The sequence below is a fragment of the Macadamia integrifolia genome, chromosome 2 (genome assembly GCF_013358625.1).
Source record: "Macadamia integrifolia cultivar HAES 741 chromosome 2, SCU_Mint_v3, whole genome shotgun sequence".
NCBI classification, from domain to species: Eukaryota; Viridiplantae; Streptophyta; class Magnoliopsida; order Proteales; family Proteaceae; genus Macadamia; species Macadamia integrifolia.
Window position 1 is genome coordinate 17,349,837 of NC_056558.1, and position 26,046 is coordinate 17,375,882.

A 26,046-nucleotide genomic window follows, 5' to 3' on the forward strand; every position below is an offset into this window, starting at 1 on the left:
TCATATGGATCAGTTGTACCTTGAATCGATTTAATTGAGGGGCTCTCTCCAACCATGCTTTTAGTTTTAATTTTTCTGGCCCCTGAGGTGACGTAAGTCCCAGATCTTTCCTCACAGGGTTCCCAACCACTAAGATCCTTTTTGCATGAAGGCATGGCTCACTTTCAACAGTCCCTCCAAAAGAGGCACGACGACTGATTTCGGCAAAGGGGTTCTCATCTAGAGAAAGAAGATTGAACCCCTTTTCCAAATTAACAGAACTTGAACCAGGCCGTCTAAGATGTAGTGTTATCCAAATGATACGGCATCGAATTGTATTCCGGAATGTGAATTTCACATGCCTTGGAACATCATTACCTTTACTTGACTGTTCTGCTCCATAAAATTCTGAAGTGATCATGGACTGTACCTCCCATTTTCCCATGAATGAGCGTTCATCCTTGTTTATCTTATTGGTAGCCCATATTTGCACCTGTACAAAGCACAAACAATAACAAGGACTTATCAAGAGGTAGGAAAAGCATAGAGGTATCAGGAAATAAGATTAGAGGTTGAGGGTAGAAAAGAAAAGCCAGTATTTTCTGAGATAGTTGAACATTAGTTCCGACATTTGAAAAAAAAAAAAAAAAAGATCTGTTAGTAAGAACCATCAAAGTGGAAAGGGAAAGGATGATTTTATGGAGCAAGATAGGACTTTACCTACTACTTCTCTATGAAAAAAAATAAGGAATTATGTAGAGTATCATAGCAAATGATAATAGCAAACAAACTATAAAACATATACATGGAAATCTGCCTACAAGTTGATGTGCAATATTCATAGTTTAGAGTTGAGACAAGCTTCATATCACATTATTAAGAAAATAAATACCCACAAAACTAACACATATCGTTACAAATGTTATCTGGTAAACCATTCAAGGAAATATAGTTAGATTCTTACTGTAGGACAGTCACCCGCTGAATAGCCACATGGACTAACAAGTAATATGACCTCAGAGACATCAGATAGACTGCCAAGAACAATGGCAAATTCAATAGAGGAGGTACTAGGGCGAGCTCTCCAATACGAATGCTGTGAGCCAAAATCAGCAGGGGCAAGTAATGACAATGATGGTGCTGAGCCGACAGCAGTTTCAACCTGCACCGATAAGTAACCAAGTTAGACATCAATATAAAATGGCTAAATCAATGGGAAAAAGGCCGTCAACAACATGCAACCTAGTTCAATTTTGAAATGGAAATGGAAAAGAAAAAGAAATAAAGAATATTCAACGTTTGCTTATCGTCAATTGAATAAGAGTGTAAGACATTGAACATGTGAGAAACAAAAATGACAGTATACATGATGCATTTCAGTCCAAAAAGAAAAAAACAGGCCTAACTTGTCCTACGGTTCTGGTTCTGGTTCTGGTTTAGACCATGTGTGGGCCTTGGTTTGAGCCTGATCTGGTTTCCAGAAGACTTGTGTGGGTGCTGTCATGAAGATAGGCTTCTGGAATATTCTCCTAGTAGATACTTTTGTTCTAGTTTCTATAATTGTAACTGTTCAGTTCCTTGGTATTTAAATAGCTATCTAGGAGTTACTATTTTAGTTTTCATTTTATGTAAAGCTATTAGATCTCTTCTAGAAGGGTTCTATTTTTTAATTTGCTTGGAAGTTAAGCACTCTCCCACATATGGAGAGCTGCTAATTTTGTATCTCAACCATCATATTTTATAAATACAAAAAAAGGGAGGCAGCCCATACGTTTTGGCTATTAGTCTTTTGAGTCTTCTTCTTCATGAAGTAAGCAGCTATTGTGGTGAAGCAGCAGCAACTCCAAGGTGGTGAATCCTCCCGCAGGCCTTGGTGGAGAAGCCAGGTCATATCCTCCCATAAAACTCCAGGGGTTTTCTCTTTCTGCCAGGCGAAACCAATGAAACAGAAAGGTTCTGGTCAAAATTTCGACCAGAACCCAAAAAATGAGGTATTTAAGCTAAGTGGTTTGTGTTGTTTCAGTGAAATGACACGAGATAGACCAAAATTTTGGCCAGAACCCACAAAATGAGGTATTTAAGCTATGTGGCTTGTGTTGTTTCAGTGAAATGACACGAGATAGACTAAAATTTTAGTGTTACCGAAACTTCAACTGGAATAAGGACACTTTTATGTTTTGCCTCCTGTTTCGCTTCAATAGTGTCGAAACTACTAAAATTAGCAAAACAGAGCAGAAATTTCTCCAAGATTTAGATCTATGGTGGTTGCCAATGTGATCTTTTATACCATAACTAAGGGTGTCTGGGATGGCCTCAAAGAAAGCTATTCACCGGATAAGAACATGTCCAGGTTGTATGACTCATATAAAAAGTTCTCCCCCAAACAGAGTGGAAAATCCATTGGTGACTAATATGGTTCCTTGGAAGGCATGTGGGAAGAACTCAATGTGTACCAATCTCTCTCTGATATTGAAGTCCTTAAATCTCAACGTGTTTCTTGGTTGTCAAATTTTGTTTGGATTAGCCTCAGACCTTCGACAAGTGAAAAACCAAATTCTTGCCTAAGAGAAGATTCCATCCATAAATGAGGAATTTTGTCAAATCTAACGTATCATGTCTCCCTTTCACCAAATTTGACTTGACCTCCTCTAACAATAATTCAACACTTGTTTCAAATAGCGGAGGGGGTGGGGAATGGCCATGGCACTGGTTTCTCTGAAAGGGTCGCCATCATGGGGCGGTCGACGCCATGGCGGTGGTCAATGTAGAGGACAGCCACTAGATCAGGGTACACATCAATGTACTCATTGTGGTAATATGAATCATACTGTCCGCTATTGCTACTACTACATCTAATCAAAATTGTACTGTGGCCTCATGTTCGGAGACCAATCAGACTTCTACCTCTGGAGTTAATCAATTCATTTCTCGTTATGCGATGAACTCAATCAATTTCTTAAGTGTATTTAACAGATTGAGACATCTTCCTCTACATCCAATGCTACCATCGCTCATCCAGGTACTAGCACACTTCTTGCCTCTTCTTCTTCTACACCATGGGTTATTAACTCTGATGCCACTTCTTGCATGACTAATAAGTCTCACACACTTTCTTCACTTCGAAAAATCCTTCTAGAGTTGTAATTGCTGGTGGCTCACCCACTCAGGTGTCTCCCTCTGGCTGGGTTATTTTGTCTTCCCTTCCTATATTTAAAACTAATCAACCTTCTAGAGTTGTACTTGAGGGTGGATGTTCTACTCAGCCTAGAACACAAGAAAACTACAAATATACTGCCATTTTTGGGGTCCCGTTTGTCAAATTTAAATGTCTAAAACCCATACAGTTTGTTTCTGCTTTTTTTCCGTTTTCAAAAGATTGACCTCTTTTTTTACTGTTCTTTTTTTTTTTTTTTTTTTTTGCCATTTTAAACATACCATCCCTAACAAAGTTTTTTTTTTTTGTTCCCGTTTTAACTAACTATGCCAATATATATTCCAGCTTGGGAGGGAGTGTTAAAGTGTATCATGGGGAGTATGGTACTATGGTGTACCATGGGATAGTGTTTGAGTTGTAGCTAGATTAGTTCTTTAGTTGTTATTTCCTTTTCTACGTACTACTCGTTATTGTAATCAGAGTAGGCCTCTTAATAGGATTCCTACTAAGAGCTAATGTCTTGATATTATATAAAGGATGGACTAGACGATAATAGGGCATTCCAATCCCATCGTGTTCTAGCTTTCTCTCCATCGACACTGTCTTCTCCTTTTCTCTTTCTCTTCTCAAGCTTGGTAAGTACTGATTGCAGGTTTCTCTGCTGCTACAAACATTATCAGGGTTTGGCTGAATACAGTTTGCCACTTTTGCACATTGCATCACATGTAGATATAGAATTAAAAGTTAAACATAAGTACCCAGATCCAACCTGTATCTGATCCAATTATAGTTCCACATAATAGGTCCATAACAATGGATTGAGCTCAGATCCAGAAATAGATTTGGACAGGGTAATACAAATTCAGACGTAGATAGATCCAACCCAAATATGACTCATTTCATCTACTAGGATGCAGTAACAGGAAATGAAGTCAGTGTATTAACAACTGCAGTACTGAAGCCATAAAACAAGAACACAAATCTTACCGAATGTAAAAGACTGGCAAATGGAAATTCAGCAAGTGATTCCTCTCTACCAAGTAGTTTCCTTAAGATATTACCAGCTAGACGACCTTCAGACATTCTGTTCTTTTCAACAAGAAAATCTCTTAATGGAACTCCTACCACCTGGTCCACTGCTTTATGTGCAGCACTGTCTGCACGGGCACTTCTCCGCATACTAATCAAGACCCTGACATAGTCCAGAATTAATGCATCAAGCACAACATCACTGCAGCATGATTTACAGAAAACCCCATCTATTGTAGATGAACGGTTGGTGGAGAGGCAATCAGTTTGACTGCCATGGCTTGACCCACTCTGGCTTGAGAAACCATTAGCACTTGATACCTCCTTTGAGTTAAAACTTGAAAGCAGGAGGGCTCCACTCCCAGCACAACAAACCTTGCAAACCTTTCTTTCACAATGAGAACATACAACTACAGATGATGAAGCTCTTCCAGTTGACACCATCAAAGACATGTTGGCAGCAGGTTGTGTTACAGCACGAACCTCACAGCTGGGACTAGAACAGGTCTCTCCAATTCCAGAAATATTCCAGAAATCTATATAATCATTATCAGCTATCTCAAGACCAATGGAACCATTAATTTTGTCCTCGAGTGCAGCTTGTCCCAACAATGCAAGGCTGTTTGCAACTCCGCATAATCTTCCCACGTAATACTCATCAAGTAAGGCATTTGGGTTTAAAGTAGCAGGATCAGTACCAACTGATAATAAAGCTCTGTCCCTATCAGCAGCAGAAAGGTTCACCTGGAGACGTTCAATTTCAAGGTTCATAGCTTCTGTGAAGTCTAGCTTCCTATCCTGCAAGATGAAATAACAAATATGTATGTTAGACATAGCAACTGAAATTTACCACATATATATGGGGGGGAACGGGATGGGGTTTTTTTTTTTTTGGGTGAATTAATAAATGCATTAAAAGATGGGGGAGGGAAAATATATCCCCTAAGGGATATTACAAACCCAATAAGAGTAACCAAAGTCCGGAAAAGACAACATCCAAGGCCCAAAGGGCTTGAGAACTAGAAATACAACACAAAGTTCACACGGGCTTAAAATAAAAAGAGCCAAGAAGCCCAAACAACTTAAAATTTTAAAGCCCACAGGGGCTGAACAAGAACAAAGAAGCCCAAAGTAAGGACGAGGGGCAAACAAGGAAATTTCAGTTAGGATTCCACCAAACCCTACCCATCGTATCTCATCACTTCAACTTCCAGCCATCAAGACATGAATCGGAGCTCCGGCAGGAAAAAAGACAGCGACGGCAGCACGGGCCTTGCGGAGGGCCGCGGCCAAGCGAGGAGCTGGCCTCTCGGAAGAGACAAACGCGAAGACGGGTGCCAGCCTTGCCGAGGGCATCGGCGAAGCGGATGTCGGCCGAGCATGGCTGGTAGCCTTGCAAGTAGCTTTCCAAGAAGCACCGGTGGAGCAAAAAATTCGATCAGGGAGGACTTGAAACTGCCAAGGATCAAGAAGAGAGCATGGCTCATGGCTTGGCCAGCAGCACAAAGCACACCCGAACTGTTTGGTGACTCAGGGATGAGCGGCAACAGGCCCAAAGAGTGTCGGCGGACGGAGGAGGAACCAGCGTATCGATTTGGGAGCAGGTCGGAGCAGCGGTTGGCTGGCAACAAAGCCAAACCCGATTAGAGCAGTAGCTTGAGTATGAGCAACTGCAGGCCCAAAGAACACTAGTGGAGGGAGGAGCCAACAAGTCAATCTGGGAGGATCAAGAGATCCCTGGCAAGACCATCAAGGACCAACTCAGAGATGTGGCAAGGCCAGCAGCACAAAGCTACGCCAGATGAGCAGCAGCTCAAGTTGCACCAGATCTGAGTCAAGATGGGAGAGGAAGGACTAGGGAGACGGCAAGGAGTGGATCACGAACTCCTGAACGTGTGAGACCGAAGTAGAAGAAAAGAAAAAAAGAAAAAAGACGAGAGGGAGAGGGTGAAGAAGAAAAGAAAAGAGAGCGAAGGATGAGAGGGAGGAGGGAGGGAGGAGGGAGGAGGGAGGAGGGAGGGAGGGAGAAGAGAAGAGAAGAGAAGAGAAGAGAAGAGAAGGGAAGAGAAGAGAAGGGAAGAGAAGAGAAGAGAAGAGAAGAGAAGAGGGGGAGGTGAAGGGACAGGGAGAGAGGAAGAGGGGGGGAGCAGCCCATCCTAACAGCCAGGCTGCTCCATCGGCGGCATCCTTCGGTTTTCTCTGTAGCTACGGTTTTCAGGAGAGAGCATGTTGAATTTTCAACTTAAAACAACGGGGGGGATGGCGTTGATTATTGCACCATTCTTATGTTTCCATCAGCAAGTTGCTCTAAAAAGATACAGAAATTATACAGTAGGCATGTAAACAAAAAAATATAAATATATAGCAAAAAAAATTGTCGAAAGGTTCCTCGCGTGTCAATTAAAAATTCAGGATAAGAATGGGTGAGTAAACAAGATCTCAGAATTTCTCACCTACAAAATCAGGTCATTGAGAAATACATAAGAAAAAAGAAGAGGAAGAGGACACATATGAATGAAATATCCCAACCAACATCGGTGCAGAAAGTATTTCAAACATGATCAGAGGGAACAAGGTCGCACATGTTATGGATATTTATTGTCCTTAATATTTTTTATATTTAGTATGCAAAAAAAAAAAAAAAAAAATCCCAGGCAACAATGAAAAGTTCGTATCACATAAAAATGTTAAAAAATAACAAATAATAAAAGGGAAGAATGATGCGGCTTATATATGATGTAGGATTGTGTCAAGGAAATCAATCCATATAGGAAACAATTACTAAAAGGGAAGAATGATGCGGCTAATAAATGATGTAGGATTGTGTTAAGGAAATCAATCCATATACCTACAATGGGGGTTAACAGGGTTTTTAATTAAGGAATTAAAGAGTGAAAATTGGAAGTTTGATGAAAGCTAGGGTTTTGCAATAGGGTTTTGAGGAAACCACAAACATAGTGTTAAACCTGAATGCAACACCGAACACCCACTAAAAGAAACAGAATTAGGAGGAAGAATGTTAAGATCTGATCAAGATGGATAGATTTTTCACATAACATAGAAGATGCAGCTGGCTGGTCTCAATTATAATCTTGGGGAGCAAAAAGGTCCTTCAAACAATAACTCCAATCTTCCAGTAAAAAGGTTGGTACAATGCAATCAATTTGAACTGAAAAGTTCTAGTGATTTAATCAAAGTACCAACACTAATTTTTGCACAATATCCTGGATAAAATTCAAGGCAAACCAGACTCTTGTAGTCGCAGATCAAGAACAAGTAAAAGACTCCAAGAACCATCCAAGGATTCAATTAAACCAAACATATGTAATATGCAAGAGCATGCCTGGGGCACCTTGCACCAAAAAAGGCATTGTCTAATTCAAGCAGTGCATCTTGAAGCCAGGCTGTAACTTGAGCCTCAGGCACATGCCTAACTGCACCTTAATAGCACTTGCTGCCATGAACCAATTTTTTACTGTATAAATTTACTAACAATCTTAATGAGCTAACATTATCCAATAGCATGAATAAGGAAAGACAATAGCATACCAACTGCGGACCAGCTAGGGCCTTTAAGCAATTTATGTAATGTTGGACACTGCCATCTTCTTTAGGTCTCCCATGTTGCAATGAAGAAGAGAACTTAGAATCGGCATCAGGAGCCCAGTGCTCTATCACAGCATTATCAAGGAAATCAAGTGGGTCACCTCCCCTAGAGCTGGTATCACTTGTATGCAGTTGCTCAATGAATTCTGGAAACATGTTATCTCCAGTCAAGAGATCTACAGAGGCAATTGGTTGCGCTGGTCGCAACACATTTTCATTGGAACAAGATGCATGACCTGATGGATAATTATCTGAACTACACAGAAAAGGGTTGGTTTCTTTCTGACATTTGTTGGCAAGATCCCAGAATTTCGCACCACGTCCTTCCACTGATAATATGCCCCCCCAAGGAAGAGAAACTCCAAGTACCTCCACCTGTGACAAGCTTCAACTAATAAAATTAAAAATCAAGCAACAAATAAACCTGAGAGGAGAGGAGTGAAAATAATATGAATGGTACACTAAAATATGTATGTGATAACTAACAAATCTAAGATATGCATTGAGGCTTGAGCACAAAAGAGGAAAAAATAAGGCCAGTTGAAAAATGCACATTGGAAAGGTGAAGCTGGTACTATACTGATGTAGGCACTACTTTTTGTAGGGAGTTTTGGTGTACTTATCATGTATGCTTAAATTTTTAAATCAATTTTTTTCTGTTTCCATTCTTCAAAAATAGAATAAAATGGAATTGAAAATAAAAGATAAGACTATACTTTGTACCACCATTTGATCTAGTAAGGCACCTTTTGATAACGTTTCTGAAAACGTGTTTTCCATTTTTTCTGTTCTAAGAAATGGAAAAACACCCCAAAAGGCATTTGACAAACTTGTTTCGTTTCTACCGTTTCTTGAAACATAAATTGAAATTCATGTCAATTTTTGTTTCTTGAAACAAGTGGAAGGGAAAAAAGAGGAGAAAGGCCCAATGAAAAAGTCGACCAACCCAAAAGAGAACTCTACTTGCAAGTGACTCAAGTTCCAGAAAGCAATCCTCCATCAATGGCTTTGAGTGACTTGAGCTTTAGAGATTCTTCCCCAGCAAACCAAGAGAAGACGACCCTAGATTGGACAGATTAAAGCTGTCTTCCACATCCACCAGGGGATCTTCTGGTGTCTTGAGTCCAAATCAGGCCGGTGGAAAACCATTCCAAGAAGTGAAACGGTTCAAGATTTTTGCTTTCTCAACCCAATTTCAGAAAAAGCTTGTTAACGACACCAAAACCTAGCCTCAAAATTGCTTCGGACTTGAAAGAGGGGATTGGAGGGCTGAACATAACTTTCCAAATCTGATCAGCTACCATTTCTGAACCATCATCGAAACAAAGCTTCACAGACCTCCTGCTGCTGCAATCCCCTTTATTCTCCATCTCCAACGACCTCACAAGACCTTCGGCCTGCCACTGGATCCTATTCATTTTCCTACCGAGTTCAATCAGACCTGTGGTCATCCAGGACATATCCAACGCTTTTGTTGGAAACTTCATTGCAAACCATCTCAACAACAGTTTGCAAATTCTGCTACTACTACTAATTCTGTTGCTACATCATCTCCACAGGCTGAGGATAAGATAATGAAAATGTTTGATGAGGATTATGCACGCTTTACTCAGTTTCAGTTTTGTCAGTCATCCAGGTACGTTACTGCTACATTTGTACAGATAGGTAATGCCACTGCATGTATTTCGATTGCTTCCTACCCCTGGATCATTGATTCAGGTGCATCAGATCAAATGACTGGGGTCTCAGGTATGTTTTCTTCTTTTCATACGTCGTCCTCTAGTGTCACCTTAGCTAATGGTTCTTTAGCTAAGGTTGACGGTACAGGCACTGTTCATGCCACTTCTTCTTTATCCATAGCTTTTGTTCTTTATTTACGTGGATTTCCTTTTAATCTTTTGTCTATTAATAAGTTCATCAAAACCCATAATTGTTTTGTGACCTTTTCTTTGATTATTGTGTCTTTCAGGACTGATGCAGATTCTTCACCAAACTAGGCTTGTTTTATTAGGAATAAGCTTAGGGTTGGATTGTATACGTGTTGGGCCTTCAGTCCATGTGGTTCGGAGTATATTGGGCTACTTTTATGGGTCTAAACTAGGGGTTCTAAGGTTGCATATGGGATTCAGTGATTTGTTTCCTTTTTCTTTAGTTTCCTTTTTAGATGGGGTTATTTAGTTTCTAATTTTCAGTCATAAATTAGTTTCTATTTCCAGTTTAGCAACTAAAGGACTTTCTATTTTGTAAGTTTCTATTTTCAGTTTTAGTAACTAGTTGAGTTTCTAATTTTTAGTTTCCTATTTCAGTTTTTGGAAACTAAAGTTAGTTTCTATTTTATGTAACCCCCATCACTGTTATAAATAAAGATGATGGCTCTTTTAATGAGCCACGATTTTGACAAACTACATGGTTGCTGCTGCTGCTTTCTTTACAAGAGAACTTCTTTGTGTTTGATCAAGGAAGAAGGGCTTGGTGTCTGATCCAGGTGACTCCTTGCGGCGTGAAGTCCAGGAGGGTTCTTAGTGTGTTTCCTTCTCTTCTTTACAATCTATATTCAAGCTAATATTGCTGCTACAACCAGGTATTTATTTTTAACTGCTGCCCATAAAATTCTGCAGTTTTTTCCAATCGGCCTCCTTTAAAAAGGGCAGTTCCAGCTCTCGGTTTGAGCCCAGATTTTGATTGATTGTTTATCCATATACTACTAAGGATCAACCTTAGTTTGGACTGTTTCTGAGGAGCCTGTAGAGAGATATTCAAAATCTCCCTATTTTTTGTCTTCTAGCGGCCTTAGCTTCTAGTTTCTGGATTTGACATCTCTGCTATTATGACTGCTGATTTCTGGATACTTGAGAAGAACTTGAAGTGGTTAATACACTTAGTCAGTCCCTGGTTTAGTTCTAAGGGCTGCTGCTCTCTTTGTTTATTCTTTGTGCTAATATTCCTTAAGATCGATAGTGCTACTAGACTGTTATGTGAAGTCTGATTTCTCATATATCTGTGGAGCTGCTTTTGGTTGTTCTTTGGTTACAAGTTCCTGTTGTTGGGTCTAGTTTGATTGTTCAGATCTAGTCCTACATTAAGGACCTTACGACGAAGAAGATGATTGTTAGAGGTCATGAATTGGGGGGTTGTATCTATTTGAGAACACTTCATTTGGTGTGTTCGAGTGTGGCATCACATCACCAAATCCGTTGTCATTTGGGTTATCCTTCACTGGATAGTTTGAAACTTTTAGACTTGAAGACTACCTTCCAAAAGGTAGTGATTGAAAGAACTCCACAACAAGTCTTTGAGATTCATGATGAAAAGGAAGCGTTTGTTCCAATCCTTGATGAGAAGGTTACCAACATTGACGACTCTATGCACACGAATTTCACAATTGGTATTGATTCAGAGGTTGAGCATATAGAGTTTGTTATGCCATCATGGTTCTTTGAAGAGAAAGCTCAACACCTTGAAGACTACCTTCCAAAAGTCTACAAGCAACCAGAATTTTGTTTGGGAATGGTTAAAGCTGCTACGCACATGTTGTTTCCTCCTTATCACTACAAAATTCGAGGACGAATTTTTTCAAGATGGGGAGAGTTGATGCAGATTAATTACCAAAATAGGCTTGTTTTATTAGGAATAAGCTTAGGGTTGGGTTCCATACATGTTGGGCCTTTGATCTCATGTGTTTTGAGGTCTAAGATTGAATACGGCTGAAGGAATTGGTGTTTGATCCAATTGACTCTTTGTGGCGTGAAGTCCAAGAGGTCTTTTCAACTATTCTTTCTTTCTTTTCAAAGTTAATTGCAAGGTTCTTCAAACCAGGTAAGGGATATGAACTGCTTTTGATTTCTGGTTCTGGAAATCTTAAGTTTCTCTCCTGTTGCCCCTATATTGTTCTGAAGATCCAGCTAGCCGATGGCCCTCCCCTTTTGATTGATTGTTGGGTTTATTAAGAGGGAGGTTTGACCTTAATTTGGGACCAATCAAACCATGGGTTTGTCTGATCTGAGGTGTTAAATACTTCTGGCCGACTGTGTTTCTACCCAGATTTCAGATCTGGTTTGACTTACTTGCTGCTGGTTAGTCTATTTATTTGGTGTAATCTCTGTTTCAGAAATTTCAAATTTTGGGTTTGAAAATTCTGGTTTACAAGGACTGTTTGACTCTTACTTCTGGACAGTTGTTTGCTGCCTAATTTTGGGTGATTATTGGTTGCTCTCTGATTTATAAAATCCTGCAGTCTTGGGTCTGGTTTGGTTGTCAAATCCATCCCTACATTAAGTGGTATCTGAGCATGGCTGAGAACAACACCCCCACCCTAGCTTCTATTATGGAATTGATACAGAATATAAGAGCTGAACTAAAGGCTGAATAGCAAGCTCTTAGTAAAAAGGTGTTGGCTATGGAGACTCAACAACCTACACATGGCACTTATGTACCACCTAAAGTGGAAGCCCCTATGAACTCAGTTGCTCAGTTGGCTAACATGAGACCTAACCTTAATCTGAGAGGACCACAGAGGATTCATGTAGTGCAACCTACTTTTGAAGAATATGCAAGGGGTTACTTTGAGACTGAATACCCCACATATCAGAGGTACTCTGGAGATTCACAAAAAATCAAGCTCGATCTGAAGGAGTTTGATGGGAGACATGACCCCCAATTGTTCTATGATTGGGTAATGGCACTAGACGACTATTTTGACTATTATGAGTTACCTGACGAACGGAAGATGAAACTAGCTCGCGCCAAGCTAGTTGAGGCTGCCCGTGATTGGTGGAGAACCTATGAGTATGAACTGGGGGACCGTGGTAGAGAACCTACTACATGGGAAGAGATGAAGCAAGAACTATCTGATAAGTACTTACCACGTAATTTCAGAGCTCGTATACAAGACCAACTGAACTCTCTTCGTCAGGGAAATATGACTGTGGTGGAGTGTATGAATAAGTCTGATGCACTTTATTCTTGCACAGGCATTAGGAAGAATGAGAAGCAATTACTTTCTCAATTTCAACTGGGATTACGAGCTGAAATTAAGAGAGAAATTGGTGTTGTTGATGTGTATACAGTGAGAGATTGCTTTGACAAGGCTCTTCGAGCAGAGGAACTTATGGCACAGCCAGGTAGAAGGTTTGGTTACCAAGCTAGGGAGGTTAAGAAGAATTTTCCAACCACTAAACCTAACACTTCAACACCCCCAAGAGCCACAACTCCTCTATGTGAAGTGAAGATACCTCTATTCAAACCAAAAGAACTTGAAATCAAGGTTCACATTGAAGATATGGTTCTTGAAGCTTCAAAGACAGAAGGTCAAGAGATAGAAAATTCAATTGAAGAGTTCTACATTGAAGAGAGCATAGTAGACAAGACTGAAACCATGGAAGAAGACTCCAGTGAAGGATTCTACATTGAAGAGAGCATAATAGACAAGACTAAAGATGTGGAAGATGAGGTAGTGATTGAAAGAACTCCACAACAAGTCTTTGAGATTCATGATGAAAAGGAAGCGTTTGTTCCAATCCTTGATGAGAAGGTTACCAACATTGACGACTCTATGCACACAACATTCACAGTTGGTATTAATTCAGAGGTTGAGCATATAGAGTTTGTTATGCCATGATGGTTCTTTGAAGAGAAAGCTCAACACCTTGAAGAATACCTTCCAAAAGTCTACAAGAAACTAGAATTTTGTTTGGGAATGGTTAAAGCTGCTACGCACATGTTGTTTCCTCCTTATCACTACAAAATTCGAGGACGAATTTTTTCAAGATGGGGAGAGTTGATGCAGATTAATTACCAAAATAGGCTTGTTTTATTAGGAATAAGCTTAGGGTAAGGTTCCATACATGTTGGGCCTTTGATCTCATGTGTTTTGAGTGTAATAGACCACTTTTAAGGGTCTAAAAGGGGGGGTCTAAGATTGAATACGTGATTACTAGTTAATTTCCTTTTTAGTTGGACTTGATTTGAGTTATATTTGTTTCTTTAGGAGTCAAGTTATTAATTGAGTCAAGTCATTAGTAGTTAGTTTCTAATTTCAGTTTTTAGTAACTATTGTATTAGGAGAATATTTTGTTTCCTTTTTGAGGAACCTTCTATTTTGTAATTCCCTCCCCCATTAACATTATAAATAAAGAATAGGAGGCTCCTAAAAACCTAGAATGATTTTGATAAAAAGATTAATGGTTGTTGCTATTGTCTTCTTCATAAAGAGTTGTCTTGTGTTTGATCAAGGCTGAAGGAATTGGTGTTTGATCTAATTGACTCTTTGCGGCGTGAAATCCAAGAGGTCTCTTCAACTATTCTTTCTTTCTTTTCAAAGTTAATTGCAAGGTTCTTCAAACCAGGTAAGGGATCTGAACTGCTTTTGATTTCTGGTTCTGGAAATCTCAAGTTTCTCTCCTGCTGCCCCTATATTGTTCTGAAGATCCAGCCAGCCGATGGCCCTCCCCTTTTGATTGATTGTTGGGTTTATTAAGAGGGAGGTTTGACCTTAATTTGGGACCAATCAAACCATGGGTTTGTCTGATCTGAGGTGTTAAATACTTCTGGCCAACTGTGTTTCTGCCCAGATTTCAGATCTGGTTTGACTTACCTGCTCCTGTGGTATTTGTTTCTGATTGTGGCTTATCCAGTACTCTATACCTGCTGCTGGTTAGTCTATTTGTTTGGTGTAATCTCTGTTTCAGAAATTCCAAATTCTGGGTTTGAAAATTCTGGTTTACAAGGACTGTTTGACTCTTACTTTTGGACAGTTGTTTGCTGCCTAATTTTGGGTGATTATTGGTTGTTCTCTGGTTTATAAAATCCTGCAGTCTTGGGTCTGGTTTGGTTGTCAAATCCATCCCTACATTACTTCTTCTTTTCCATTTTTTTTTTTTTGGCATGTGTATTCAAACTCAGTTTAATATTCCTGTGTGCATTATTTGCAACGATAATGCTAAGGAATATTTTTCTGACCCCTTTACTACTTTTATGGTTCAACATGGCATTATACATCAGTCTCTTCTCATACCGACACCGCCCAGCAAAATGGTGTGGTTGAAGGGAAGAACTTCTTCTTCTTTTCCTCATTTTTTTTTTTTGGCATGTGTATGAGATTCAAACTCAGTTTAATATTCCTGTGTGCATTATTTGCAACGATAATGCTAAGGAATATTTTTCTGACCCCTTTACTACTTTTATGGTTCAACATGGCATTATACATCAATCTCTTCTCATACCGACACCCCCCCCCCCAGCAAAATGGTGTGGTTGAAGGGAAGAATAGACACTTAATGGAGGTCACATGATCTCTTCTCTTTTAGATGAAGGTGACCAAACCATTTTGGGCTGATGCTATTTTGACTACGTGTTATCTTATTAACCGCATGCCTTCTTCTGTCTTACATGGTGCTATCCACCATTCTTTGTTATTTCCTTCTGCACCTTTATTTGTTTTACCACCACATGTCTTTGGTAGTGTTTGCTTTATTTGTGATCATAGTCCTAGTGTTTCCAAGTTGGATCCAAAAGCTCTTAAATGTATGTTTGTTGGCTATTCTCATACCCAAAAGGGTTATCATTATTATTCATTTGAAGCTGCACCAAGTATTTTGTCACAGCTGATGTTTCCTTCTTTGAGTCCACTCCTTATTTTGACCCTTCTTTTGTTGCTTCAAAGTTGGATGATGATATTCCTTTATATATTCAGTCTTCTGTTCCTCAAGTTTCTTCATCACCACTACCACAACCTGTTATTGTGTACCAGCGTTGCCTCGGCAAGATTTGGCCCCCCTACTTCATCTGTCTTTGCCTCGCCTCTTTCGTTTGCCGGTCTAGCAGTAAGTAGTCCCTCTTCTTCTACCGCTTCTTCTGATCTTGATGTACCTATGCGCAAGGGTGTTCAGGGTTATACCCAACACCCTATATCTAACTTTGTGTCCTACTTTGGTTTCTCCTCTAATTACCATGCTTTTGTAAATATTGTTGAGAATCATCCTATTCCTAACTCTATTGCAGAGGCACTGTCTCATCCTAGTTGATGGGCTGCTATGATTGAGGAACTACTAGCGTTGGAGGAAAATTGGACATGGGACCTTATTCCGTTACCCTCAGGGAAATCAGCTATTGGTTGTCACTAGGTTTATAAGGTGAAAGTAAATCCAGATGGTTCATCGGCACATTTGAAGGCCAGGCTTGTGGCCAAAGGCTACTCCCAAGTGTATAGGATTGATTACTTAAATACTTTTTCCCCAGTGGCTAAACTTACTTCTGTTCGCATTTTGACCTCTCTTGCTACTACCCACCGATGTCCCTCATTTCAATTAGACGTTATGAATGCCTTCTTACATGGTGATCTCCATGAGGAGGTTTATATGGAGTAATCTCCTGGGTTTGTTGCTCAAGGGGAGTGTGGTATGGTGTGTAAGCTCAAGAAGTCTTTGCATGGGCTGAAATAGTTGCCTCGGGCATGGTTTGGTCAGTTTATTGGGGTGGTCTTGGAGTTTGAGCTGACATGGTGTGGTAGTGATCATTCTGTATTTTTCCAATATTCTGTTGCAGGACGAATATTTCTATTGTATACGTGGATGATACTGTTATTATAGGAAATGATTCGTTGGGAATTGAGAAGTTGAAGATACATTAAGCAGAAACTTCAGACTAAATATTTGGAAAGGTTAAAATATTTTTTGGGTGTGGAAGTGGCTCAGTCAAGGAAAGGAATTTGCTTTCACAGCGACAATATGTCATTGATCTTCTTTCAGAGACAAGAATGTTGGGCTCTAAACCCTTAGATACACCCATGGATCCCAATTTAAAGCTTACAGCTAATGGTGGTGATGTTTTTAGGGATTCTGAGAAGTATCAAAGGCCTATTAGGAAACTAAATTATATGATTGTGGCTCGACCTGATATTGTTTTTCTTATAATTGTGGTGAGTCAATTTTTGTTTGCTCCTCGAATGTCTCATTAGGAGGCTGTAATAAGTATTCTGTGGTACCTCAAGAAGGCTTATAGACGTTGTCTGCTTTATTGTGATCACGGATATGGACGTATTGAAGGGTTTTCAGATGATGATTGGGTTGGATCTCCTATTGGAAAGAGGTCAACTACAAGTTATTGCCCATTTATTGGAAGAAACTTAGTGCCACAGAAGAGCAAGAAACAAACAGTTGTGGCTCGATCTAGTGCAGAGTCAAGAGTATTGGGCCATCATGTTAGATGTGAACTGATGAGGGTGAAACAGTTATTGGCTGAACTTGGATTTACAGATGATTTGCCAGCGCAGTTGTGGTGTGATAATCAAGTTGCTATCCATATTGTTTCGAATCTTGTATTTCATGAAAGAACAAAACACATAGAAGTAGACTGTCACTTTGTTCGAGAGAAAATAAAACAATGACTTATTTCTCCTCGTCATGTTCATACAAGGGAGCAACTTGTTGATTTGTTTACAAAGTCTTTGGGAAGTGTTAGAGTGGATTATATTTGTAACAAGTTGGGCATGATTAACATCTATGCTCCAGCTTGAGAGGGAGCGTAAATCGAGATCTATAGGGTCTTGGTGGGTAAGGGAAGTTTTGTCTCCTTTTATTTTTCTGTTGATTTCTTCCAATTAAGTCCCTTGTTATCTTTAGGTTATCATATATTGAATGAAGTGGGAGCTATAACATTAAGTTGTAATTCCCAAATGGTTACACATCAATTCTCTTTTCCTCCATCTTCTCTTTTTCTTCTTCTTATACTATTTACAATTACTTTACATGTTGATTCATTTTTTCATTTTGTAGATTTCTGTCCTGGAGTTTATTCATAGAGAAATGAGATGGAGTGATTCTCACTACTTAACCCACAACCTTTCATTAATATAATATTCCATTCAGACAGAAACAGCCCTCGAGAATATGAATGCCAGTTATAGATGAACAATAAATAATAAAGAATATAGATAGGGGTATAAAATAATAGAGAGTAACTACAACTCTACATCTAACATATTTACAATAGCATACTTGCAAGGGCAGCTTTGTACCTCACCAATAGTTATGGGAGTTTTTCCAGGACCAGAAGGATAGAATGTAAGTGCGACCACACGGGTGAGAAAGTTTAAATCACCCTCCAATTCTTCAAAATCATATAAGAATGAAATACAAGATGTATCTTGAGCATGAAGGCGTGCACCTGCACCAGTGACAGCCATATCCTCTGGACTAACTGCCCCCGGTAAGGGTATCGAAAGATTTGTCCCATTTAAACATTGTGGTATGGAAGCTCCCTGAAAAATCCATCAATAAACTAAATGTTAATAAATCCCAACAATGCAGTACAAACTAAATTGAATAGACAAAAAAATGTGATGTTCCCCCAAGTAAATAAAACTGCCAAGAAGAGTGACAAGAAAATCATATTCTTAGAAAGGCCATGAAGAAGACAATTGACGCCCATTCAAAGCTAAAGAATTGCAAAGCGAAGGGAGTAAATCCCACCAAAATGGGAGTCACAACAGGTATATTGTTTCTACTCCAGGGAATACTGATTTGGAATTTCAAGCTACCATAAGAGAAACATAGGTTTAGTTTAGACCAAGGAACTAAATCTCGGGTTTTGAGACAGGTTTTGGCCCACATAGGTTTAGTTTAGAGTTTAGACCACAGTTTTCCCTACATTGTTTTGTCTAGATCCATGTAGTCAAACCCATTACGTTGGCATAAGGCTTAGTGATGCAGATCCGAGTTCCAAAACCAGAATCGGATCGCTTATGGATCCACTTAGTTATTAGATGGCTCAATTGTAAGAAGTAATGGCATACTTGTAAATATATTGCAGTTTAAAAGTGGAATGGCGATCTGGTAAATAGATGTAAGTCAAAACGAAAAGAGAGAACAAAGGGATACATAACGTATAAGGTGAGAGGGGTAATCTTGAAATGAGATTGAAGATAAGGGATAGAGGAGAATAAAAGGATAAGGGAAGGGTAGCCTTGGAAACACTAGTATGATTTTAACACAAAAAGACAAAGACCTAAAGGAAATAACGAGAGAGAGGGGAAGATGGAAAACCAAATCGTCTTCCTCCTTGTGCTCAAAACAGATGCGGAAAACCAGATCTGTTCAATTCGATCCAGCAGATGAACCCATCAGACAAACTTCTCAAAATTTCAGATTTGAACTCCCCAACCCTTTGTACTCTGAAACCCACACAAGGATCACTGGAAGTAGCAATCAAGAAAAGTGAATAAGACCCTGAAACAGAACCTGGCGGACATCTTAGAACAGTTTAGTTGCAGGTCATAGTTGTTCACAATTAGTGCAATATTAAGGACTTATATCGGAGGGTTTTGGACGCCCCTACAGAAAGTATAAGCACACAAAATCAGAGTAGAAAAGAAGAAGGATCAAGGGAGATTGATCCAACTTTATGGGCTGCAGTGCTGCCCAGAAAACAGAGTAACAGTTAGGTTAAAATAAAATAAAATAGATCAGGAATAAAGAAAAGGAAGAAGTCATAACAGATCAATGGGGAAGGTAGAAGAAGAAAGAAGAAAAAAAGAGAACCCGGGGGGGGGGGGGGAGGTCACACAACCTAGTGTTCTCATACCAACATGGTAAACAATAAACCCAAATCAATTTATTCTTCAAACTTCACCCAATGAATAGGTTACAAACCTATTTCTAAGAAAACCAAAGGAAAACTTCCTAATTAAAGTATAAAACTGAAATAGAAATAGATCTCCTAATTACTTGATCTAAACTAATAAAATTAAATAAAACTCAAATTGGCAACTCCCTACTTGTCTAACAACTACCCAAAATAAAAGATTACATATCTTCCCAAATAAATAACTTAATCTTTCCTACATAAAATAAATCCTAAAATATCCTACCGATCCCAAAAATCCAACCAGACCAGGTTCGTCTTGGTAGAGATTGCCAGAAGGGTCAACCCGGTTCAAACTTGATCCTGCATCACTTAGTTTGTTGTTCTTGTAGTATAAGAGAAACATAGGTAGTAGCAGCGATGGAAAATCAGAGGTTCCCACATGGTTTTCCATGACGATTAAGTCAATGTTCCATGAAGTAAAAGGACAAATGAAAGAATAGAAAAGTATTTCGGATAAAGTGAAAGAACTGAATTATAGTTCATCAGGAGCAATGTTTAGAAACTCAAACAGAATGGGATGGCTGAACCGGTTGACATGAAACCCAAGGGAAACGGGCCAAATCAACGCCTTGACTCGCTCAAAAAGTTATTGTTTATGAGATTTCATTGTTTCATCTGGAGTACGCAAACCAACCCAGAACATCACGATTACAATTCCCCAAACCTAAGCCTGAAAGAAGCATCTTCCTTTGCAAGGCAGTAAGAAGTCTCAGTACTACTATCACCTACTTTAAACATGTCTTGATTTCTGGTGCTAACTAATTTCACTTATCAACACCACCTTGATCTTGTTGAATCATCTACCAACACCAGAACAATGAGTAAGGGCAAAAGGATCCATTACTGTGCATATCATACATGCCAGACCTTTTGATAATGGATTTTAGAATTTGCCCACACAATATATGCTGTTGCCCAGAGTATGATCTAGATCCCTACTTTGGGCTGAGCTATCGCGGGAGGAAAGCCCAGCCCAAATAGGGCTATCGGTTTCTACTTTAGTCCAGTTAAGTGGTTAATTTATTAGTTATTAATAAAGGCCCATTGGGCCCATCGATTTACTCACTTAAGTGGTTTAAGTTATTAGTCATTAATAAAGGCCTATTGGGCCCATCAATTTACTTGTAATAAAGCCCATTAGTGGCTATTAAATGGTGACTAATTAGTTTCCTAAAGATTGACTAGGTTTCTAATGTTAGTCCTAGTAGGAGTACAACTCCTAGTTGTAATGTGACTGCTATTAGCATAGCTACTGCCCTCTATTTAAAGAGGAGCTCTTGTACTCAGAAAATCAGAATTGAATAAACAAAATTTGCAGTCAATTGCCTCTAAACAGCCAAGATAGCTGTGGGTGAGATGCCCGGGCCAAGATATCCAATCCCACCCACAATTCTCTTGTCTTCTTCTTTCTTTCTTTACTTTAAGCTACTGTTATTAGTCTCTGTTGCTGTGATAATTCTCAAGAAGAGTTCAGATCTGTTCAGTACTGTTAGAACCAGAATCGGCCAGCAAGGGAAGCTCAGTTTTGAAGACCATCGATCTCCATGCCTCCCACATCTGACTTCTGATCTAGAAACCCTTTTCAGAGGGTGTTCTTCGCAGTCCAAGGATCACTAGATCCTCATCTCAGTACTGCCCAAGCAGTCCAACCTCGATTCTTAAAGAATCTCTTCTGTTTTCTCTCTCCATGGGATGAAATCAAGAAACTTCAGAACTTTCACATCAGCCGGCAGAATCAGTTCATCTTTGGGGGTTTTATCCCTCATATCAAGGCCTACCATCGGCCAGAATTTGAGCTCCACAGATCCAGCCGCAGGTATCCCCTTTTCCCCTAGCCGCAGGTCCTTTTCTCTCCTAGGGTGTGAATCTTTTGGTTGGGTGTTACTGCTGTTTTGTCCTTCATTCCTTGGGGGTTATTTCTGATTATTGTCAAGCTAGTTGGTGAGTCTTAATTGTCTTGTTTGGGGTGTGACACATTGGGGGTAGTTACTTTGCAATCTACTTCTACATTAGAGTATACTTGGCCTTATTCAGGTTCCAGGCACCAAATAAGTTATACACCAAACAAATGCAGCCTTTATTTCCTCTCCATCATAAGAAGAATAATAGACAGGCCCTCTCTTTGCAAATAGAAAACCAATACCTAAATTTAAAAGCACAGAAGAACTCTTGGAATGAAACATTTATAAGAACAGCAACATGGAAGTTGGAAAACATACCTCAACAACAAGTTTAAGCCTATCTAAATCAGGTCCTGTCCTTACATCAACTGTAGCTGGAAAAGTTGAATCATCTGCACCATGCGAAACTGTAAGAAGAAGCTGGCAAACATGGCAAGGCTCTCGAAGGTAAATAAAAAGTTCAACAACATCTGCAGCTTGTGGACAAACCTGTGAAAATAAAAAATGCATTCATTAAAACAAGTAGAACAAAAACCTGTTGATGATAAATGTTAACTCCTGCAAATCTCTTTTTGGTTATATAAAATCAGTTGCTTGTTCAAATGCAAATCAAGAGGCCGCACCCATATCAGCTCTTTCCTCTTGAAACTCAAAAGATCATCTCCATTATTCGAACTTGCAAACACGTTCACAACAGGCTTCAAAAAACATGCAGGTGGCCGGGATAATACCTGTATTAATCAGCAATGAATTACTAAACAATGCCATACTAAAATATTTGAAATCTTAAGTTAATCCAATGACTCTTCAATTTTCTGCAAATCCAGACATTTATAAGGGATGGCATACTGAAGTACTATTCCATTATATATAGAATAAGAATTTTGTTTCTCCAGTCTACCATGCTGTGACAACTATGTCTGTCATATTGCAGCTTTATTGATGCTCAAATTTTCAGCCCGTATTTTCTACATCATCATTTATCCATCTGGAAAATGTCAGCCTATAAGAATTTTTTGTATAAGGAAATACAAAATTTAATAACTGGTTGAAAAGTCAATTTTGGTTCAATAGCTGGAAATAAACAGAAAATTAGATTAAACCGGATTGGTAGGGGAGGAGAGGTATGCAGAAAACTACTAGTTCCAAGTGAGAAGAAATTCCAGACATGACTCAAAAAACAGGGACATGACTCAAAAACAGAGAAGTTACTAGAAATAGTTCATTTGGACCAACTGTAAATAGTGATTTTCAACTCAATGGCTGTAGCTTTGTACGATAGTCAAAGGACAGCTGACAGCATGAAGACAAAGGTTCAAGTCTGTAAGCATATGCTACGTGCAAAAAAAAAAAATAGCAAAGGTCAGGACCCAGTACGTCTTTCGCAGGACCCCGCAAAATCAAATCTTATGAAAGGTTACAGCCCATATACTTACTATACAACCTGAAAGTTGCTCTTTTAATCTCCTGAAGATGGCAATAACCAAACAATATCACAGGAGTAATAGTAAAAGAAAGTTCAAATAAGCCCACATTCAATATAGAAAACTCAGGCTCAGGCACATGATTATCTTTTTTATAATTCAACAGATTTTCATGCTTGAAGGTGAAAATGTTGAAACATAAAATCAAAATGAGTCGATCGCAGGGCAGAATATTGATAATTATGGAGACTTTAACCCATGTACATATTGATAGTTATGAAGAAAACTTTAACCCATGCCATCAAACTCATGTAAAATGTTTCATCTTGATAGTTATGAAGGAAACACTGGCTAAATGCATCAACAATAGGCAAATGCACTACTATTACAGCTACTTTGAAAAAAAAAAAATCGATAGACATACTCTTAGAGAATGAATGGCTACTGATGGGAGATGCTTGAAAAGCCTCATTCCAAGAAACATTTCCAATTGCTTCTGACGGGAGCTATCTACAACTGCATTTTTATATCTTCTCTGCAGAGTGATCTTCATATTCTGCGCAGCAGAGAACTGCTTAAATTTAATAGATTCTTCATTAAATATACTAAGTATCTGACTGTGCATAGCTTTGGAACCAGTATAAAGTGTCGCATGAATATCTCCAGCAAGTAGGAAAAGGTCCGCAAGCTGAGATACTGGGGACAATATAGTTGACCTCTTGAATTCATCAAATGTCATATCAAATCTCTTCCAAGGTTTATCAGGACATGGATGAACCCAGGTTGTGGTTCTCGTGTTATGATCAATATAATATGTTTTTCCAGTAACAACATCAGAACGCTTCTCCCACCCTGGTGGCAAAGGAGCAATATACCCATCATTATTATTTACTGATGGATAACCAAATGCTACATCAGTATCAAGGGATATCCCTAGCCGTCCACATTGTTCAACAAAAACTTGAAGTGATCCAAAATAGCTAGCAGCATTGGTTCTGTCCAAAGAATCTGCACAATTGAAACGTACCACCCCATTTTGATGTGATCTTAAGCAAAAGGCACCTTGGAAATCCTCATTACAGACAACTTCTCCTTGGCAATCCTTAAGTCTCTGCCGTGAAGGTAGATAATCCCCATCAGAAATCCCAACAGCTATTGTGGGTTTTTTCAGGTGTTTCCACAGTCCTTCAATTGTTTGTTGCTCACCTTTATATTTTATGGTAGCATGCCAATCATAATTTATTAAATGAATCCTAGTGCATGGAAGTTTTCGTGTTGATCTGATATGGTTTAATGATTCTTCAAAATGCTGAACCAAGATAGATTCTGACTTTCCTTCTCCATTTCTGAGTAAGTTGACACATACAACAGGAACCGAAGGTTTTTTATTCTGACTAACTGCTGCAGTTATTTCTAAATTCTGTGCATCATATCTCCTACTTAACCTCTGATAGTACTGTAAACTTCCTTTATATGGATGACTAGATGAAACATAAATTTCTGCTTCTGCAGCAGTTATCTTTAATTCTGCACCCCACCAGATTGGTATAGTACCCCTCCGCCAAAGGTATCTGTTGAAAGGAACACTTTGACCACTTCTCCTAGGAACCCATACGAGTTGCTCACACTCAACTTCATTTCCTGTCAGAAGGACATTTTTATTGAGTTTTGATGGAATTCCATTGCACCGATATTCAATTTATTGATAGAGAAAATTTTAAAATGTCAATGATGCCAAATGCATGACTCGCATCAAAATGGATTTGCATTACATGGAAAACAACATCAAGGCAGTAATGAGATACAAAATGAGCATATCACACACAAATTAAAAGGAAAAAGAATACCTAACAATGCAGAGGCCCATGGTAACTTAGATACGATAGCAAAAGAAAAGGGCCTAATTCCGTCTCTCTTTTATTGATAATAAAACTACAAACGAAATGGTATTCAACAAGCTATGGTATCAATCCTCTGGATTAAGCAACCTAATGTAGCAACTAGAAAGAGCAAGCTTTAGCAACTACAATGCAGAAGCTATGGGCGCTAATCCATAGAATCCAACAATAGATAACAAAAAGAATAGCATTGAGTCAGAAGGAGAGAACAATAAATTGGCCACACAAGTCCATGAGAAAAGAACGATTCTTCAATTCAAACTCTAAAATGATAAATGGACTAAACAAAAGTCAAATAAAGTAAAACAGTTGTGTAACAAATCTAAGCCTATCAAACCAAGACCTGTAGAGCAAAAGAAGAGTAGAGAGAGAGAGAGAGAGAGACAATGGAGAAGATGCTGAATTACAATAGACTCAAGACTTTGTGTCCATTGTGGTTCTCTGCCTTTATTTATAAAAGTAAAACAAATAGAATCCTAGTAGGAGTTTACATTGGATAAGACTCAACCTAGGAACACCAGTGACAACAAAATATAACCCAACAAGGACTCTTCCCTGCGGTAGTACATATCTCAACACTCCCCCTCAAGTTGAAATATACATACCTGTCAAAGGACTCAAGGGAACAACAAGAATACCTATCAAAAGCAACACCAGCCTGATATATGTATGTGTGTGTCTGTGTGTGTGTGTGTGTGTGTGTGTGTGTGTTGCAGATGCCGACGAGAATTTCACCCAAGAAACTATACCAGCTCAAGCACACCAATCATCAACAACATCAGTAGATAAAGAAACGTCGTGTCAAATAAACCCAACATAACCATCAGCAATGAACAAAATATGCAGTGGAGAACGCCAATTTGCAATCCATAATATCATATCAGCAACAACATTAAAAGCTCTTCCCAAGGAAGGCAGGTAGTAAGTAGTCATCTTCACAAGGAAGATAAATAAAAGTGCAGCATCCAATAGCTACATCACAAGCATTTCTCAAAGAAGGCAAGTAGTAATCTCCACAATGAAGATTATGATAATTGTGCAGCACCCAACATCTACATCATAAGCCCTTAAGGAACGCACTCCAACAACAAGATAACAATAATGTGATTACTAAGACAATGTCATTAGAGATCTGGTTAGCAAAGATCAAAATCACTCTTGAGCCCCAAATAGAGGTCTTAGAATAAAACTGCAGCATAAGTTTGCCGGGAACCAGTTAAGATTTTTGTGAACCAAATCAATTGCGTTTCACTAAGGCCATCAAGATGATGAGATTCTGATTGCAGTTCACTCCCCCAAAGCTAATAGAGCCCCTAGTCCTAATGCTTTCAGCATGGGTTCTTCTCCTCCTGCTAGGACATCATTGATGATGATCTCATTAATGCCATCAAGAGCTTCTTTTTTTACCCCAACCA

The 26,046-nt window shown here is 39.1% G+C and overlaps 1 protein-coding gene across 2 annotated transcripts in view; it reads right to left on the reverse strand.

The window, feature by feature from the left end:
• Nucleotides 1-26,046, reverse strand: part of LOC122059096 (probable phosphoinositide phosphatase SAC9) — a 67,245-nt gene that overhangs the window by 7,648 nt on the left and 33,551 nt on the right. For both annotated transcript variants that reach the window (XM_042621792.1, XM_042621797.1), the window contains 8 exons: nucleotides 23,158-24,374; nucleotides 21,933-22,040; nucleotides 21,628-21,798; nucleotides 17,781-18,023; nucleotides 7,712-8,143; nucleotides 4,121-4,960; nucleotides 944-1,141; nucleotides 20-472 (listed from right to left, as the gene is read on the reverse strand). In XM_042621792.1, the coding sequence (XP_042477726.1) occupies nucleotides 20-472; nucleotides 944-1,141; nucleotides 4,121-4,960; nucleotides 7,712-8,143; nucleotides 17,781-18,023; nucleotides 21,628-21,798; nucleotides 21,933-22,040; nucleotides 23,158-24,374 (3,662 nt within the window). The remainder of the gene's footprint in view (nucleotides 1-19; nucleotides 473-943; nucleotides 1,142-4,120; nucleotides 4,961-7,711; nucleotides 8,144-17,780; nucleotides 18,024-21,627; nucleotides 21,799-21,932; nucleotides 22,041-23,157; nucleotides 24,375-26,046) is intronic.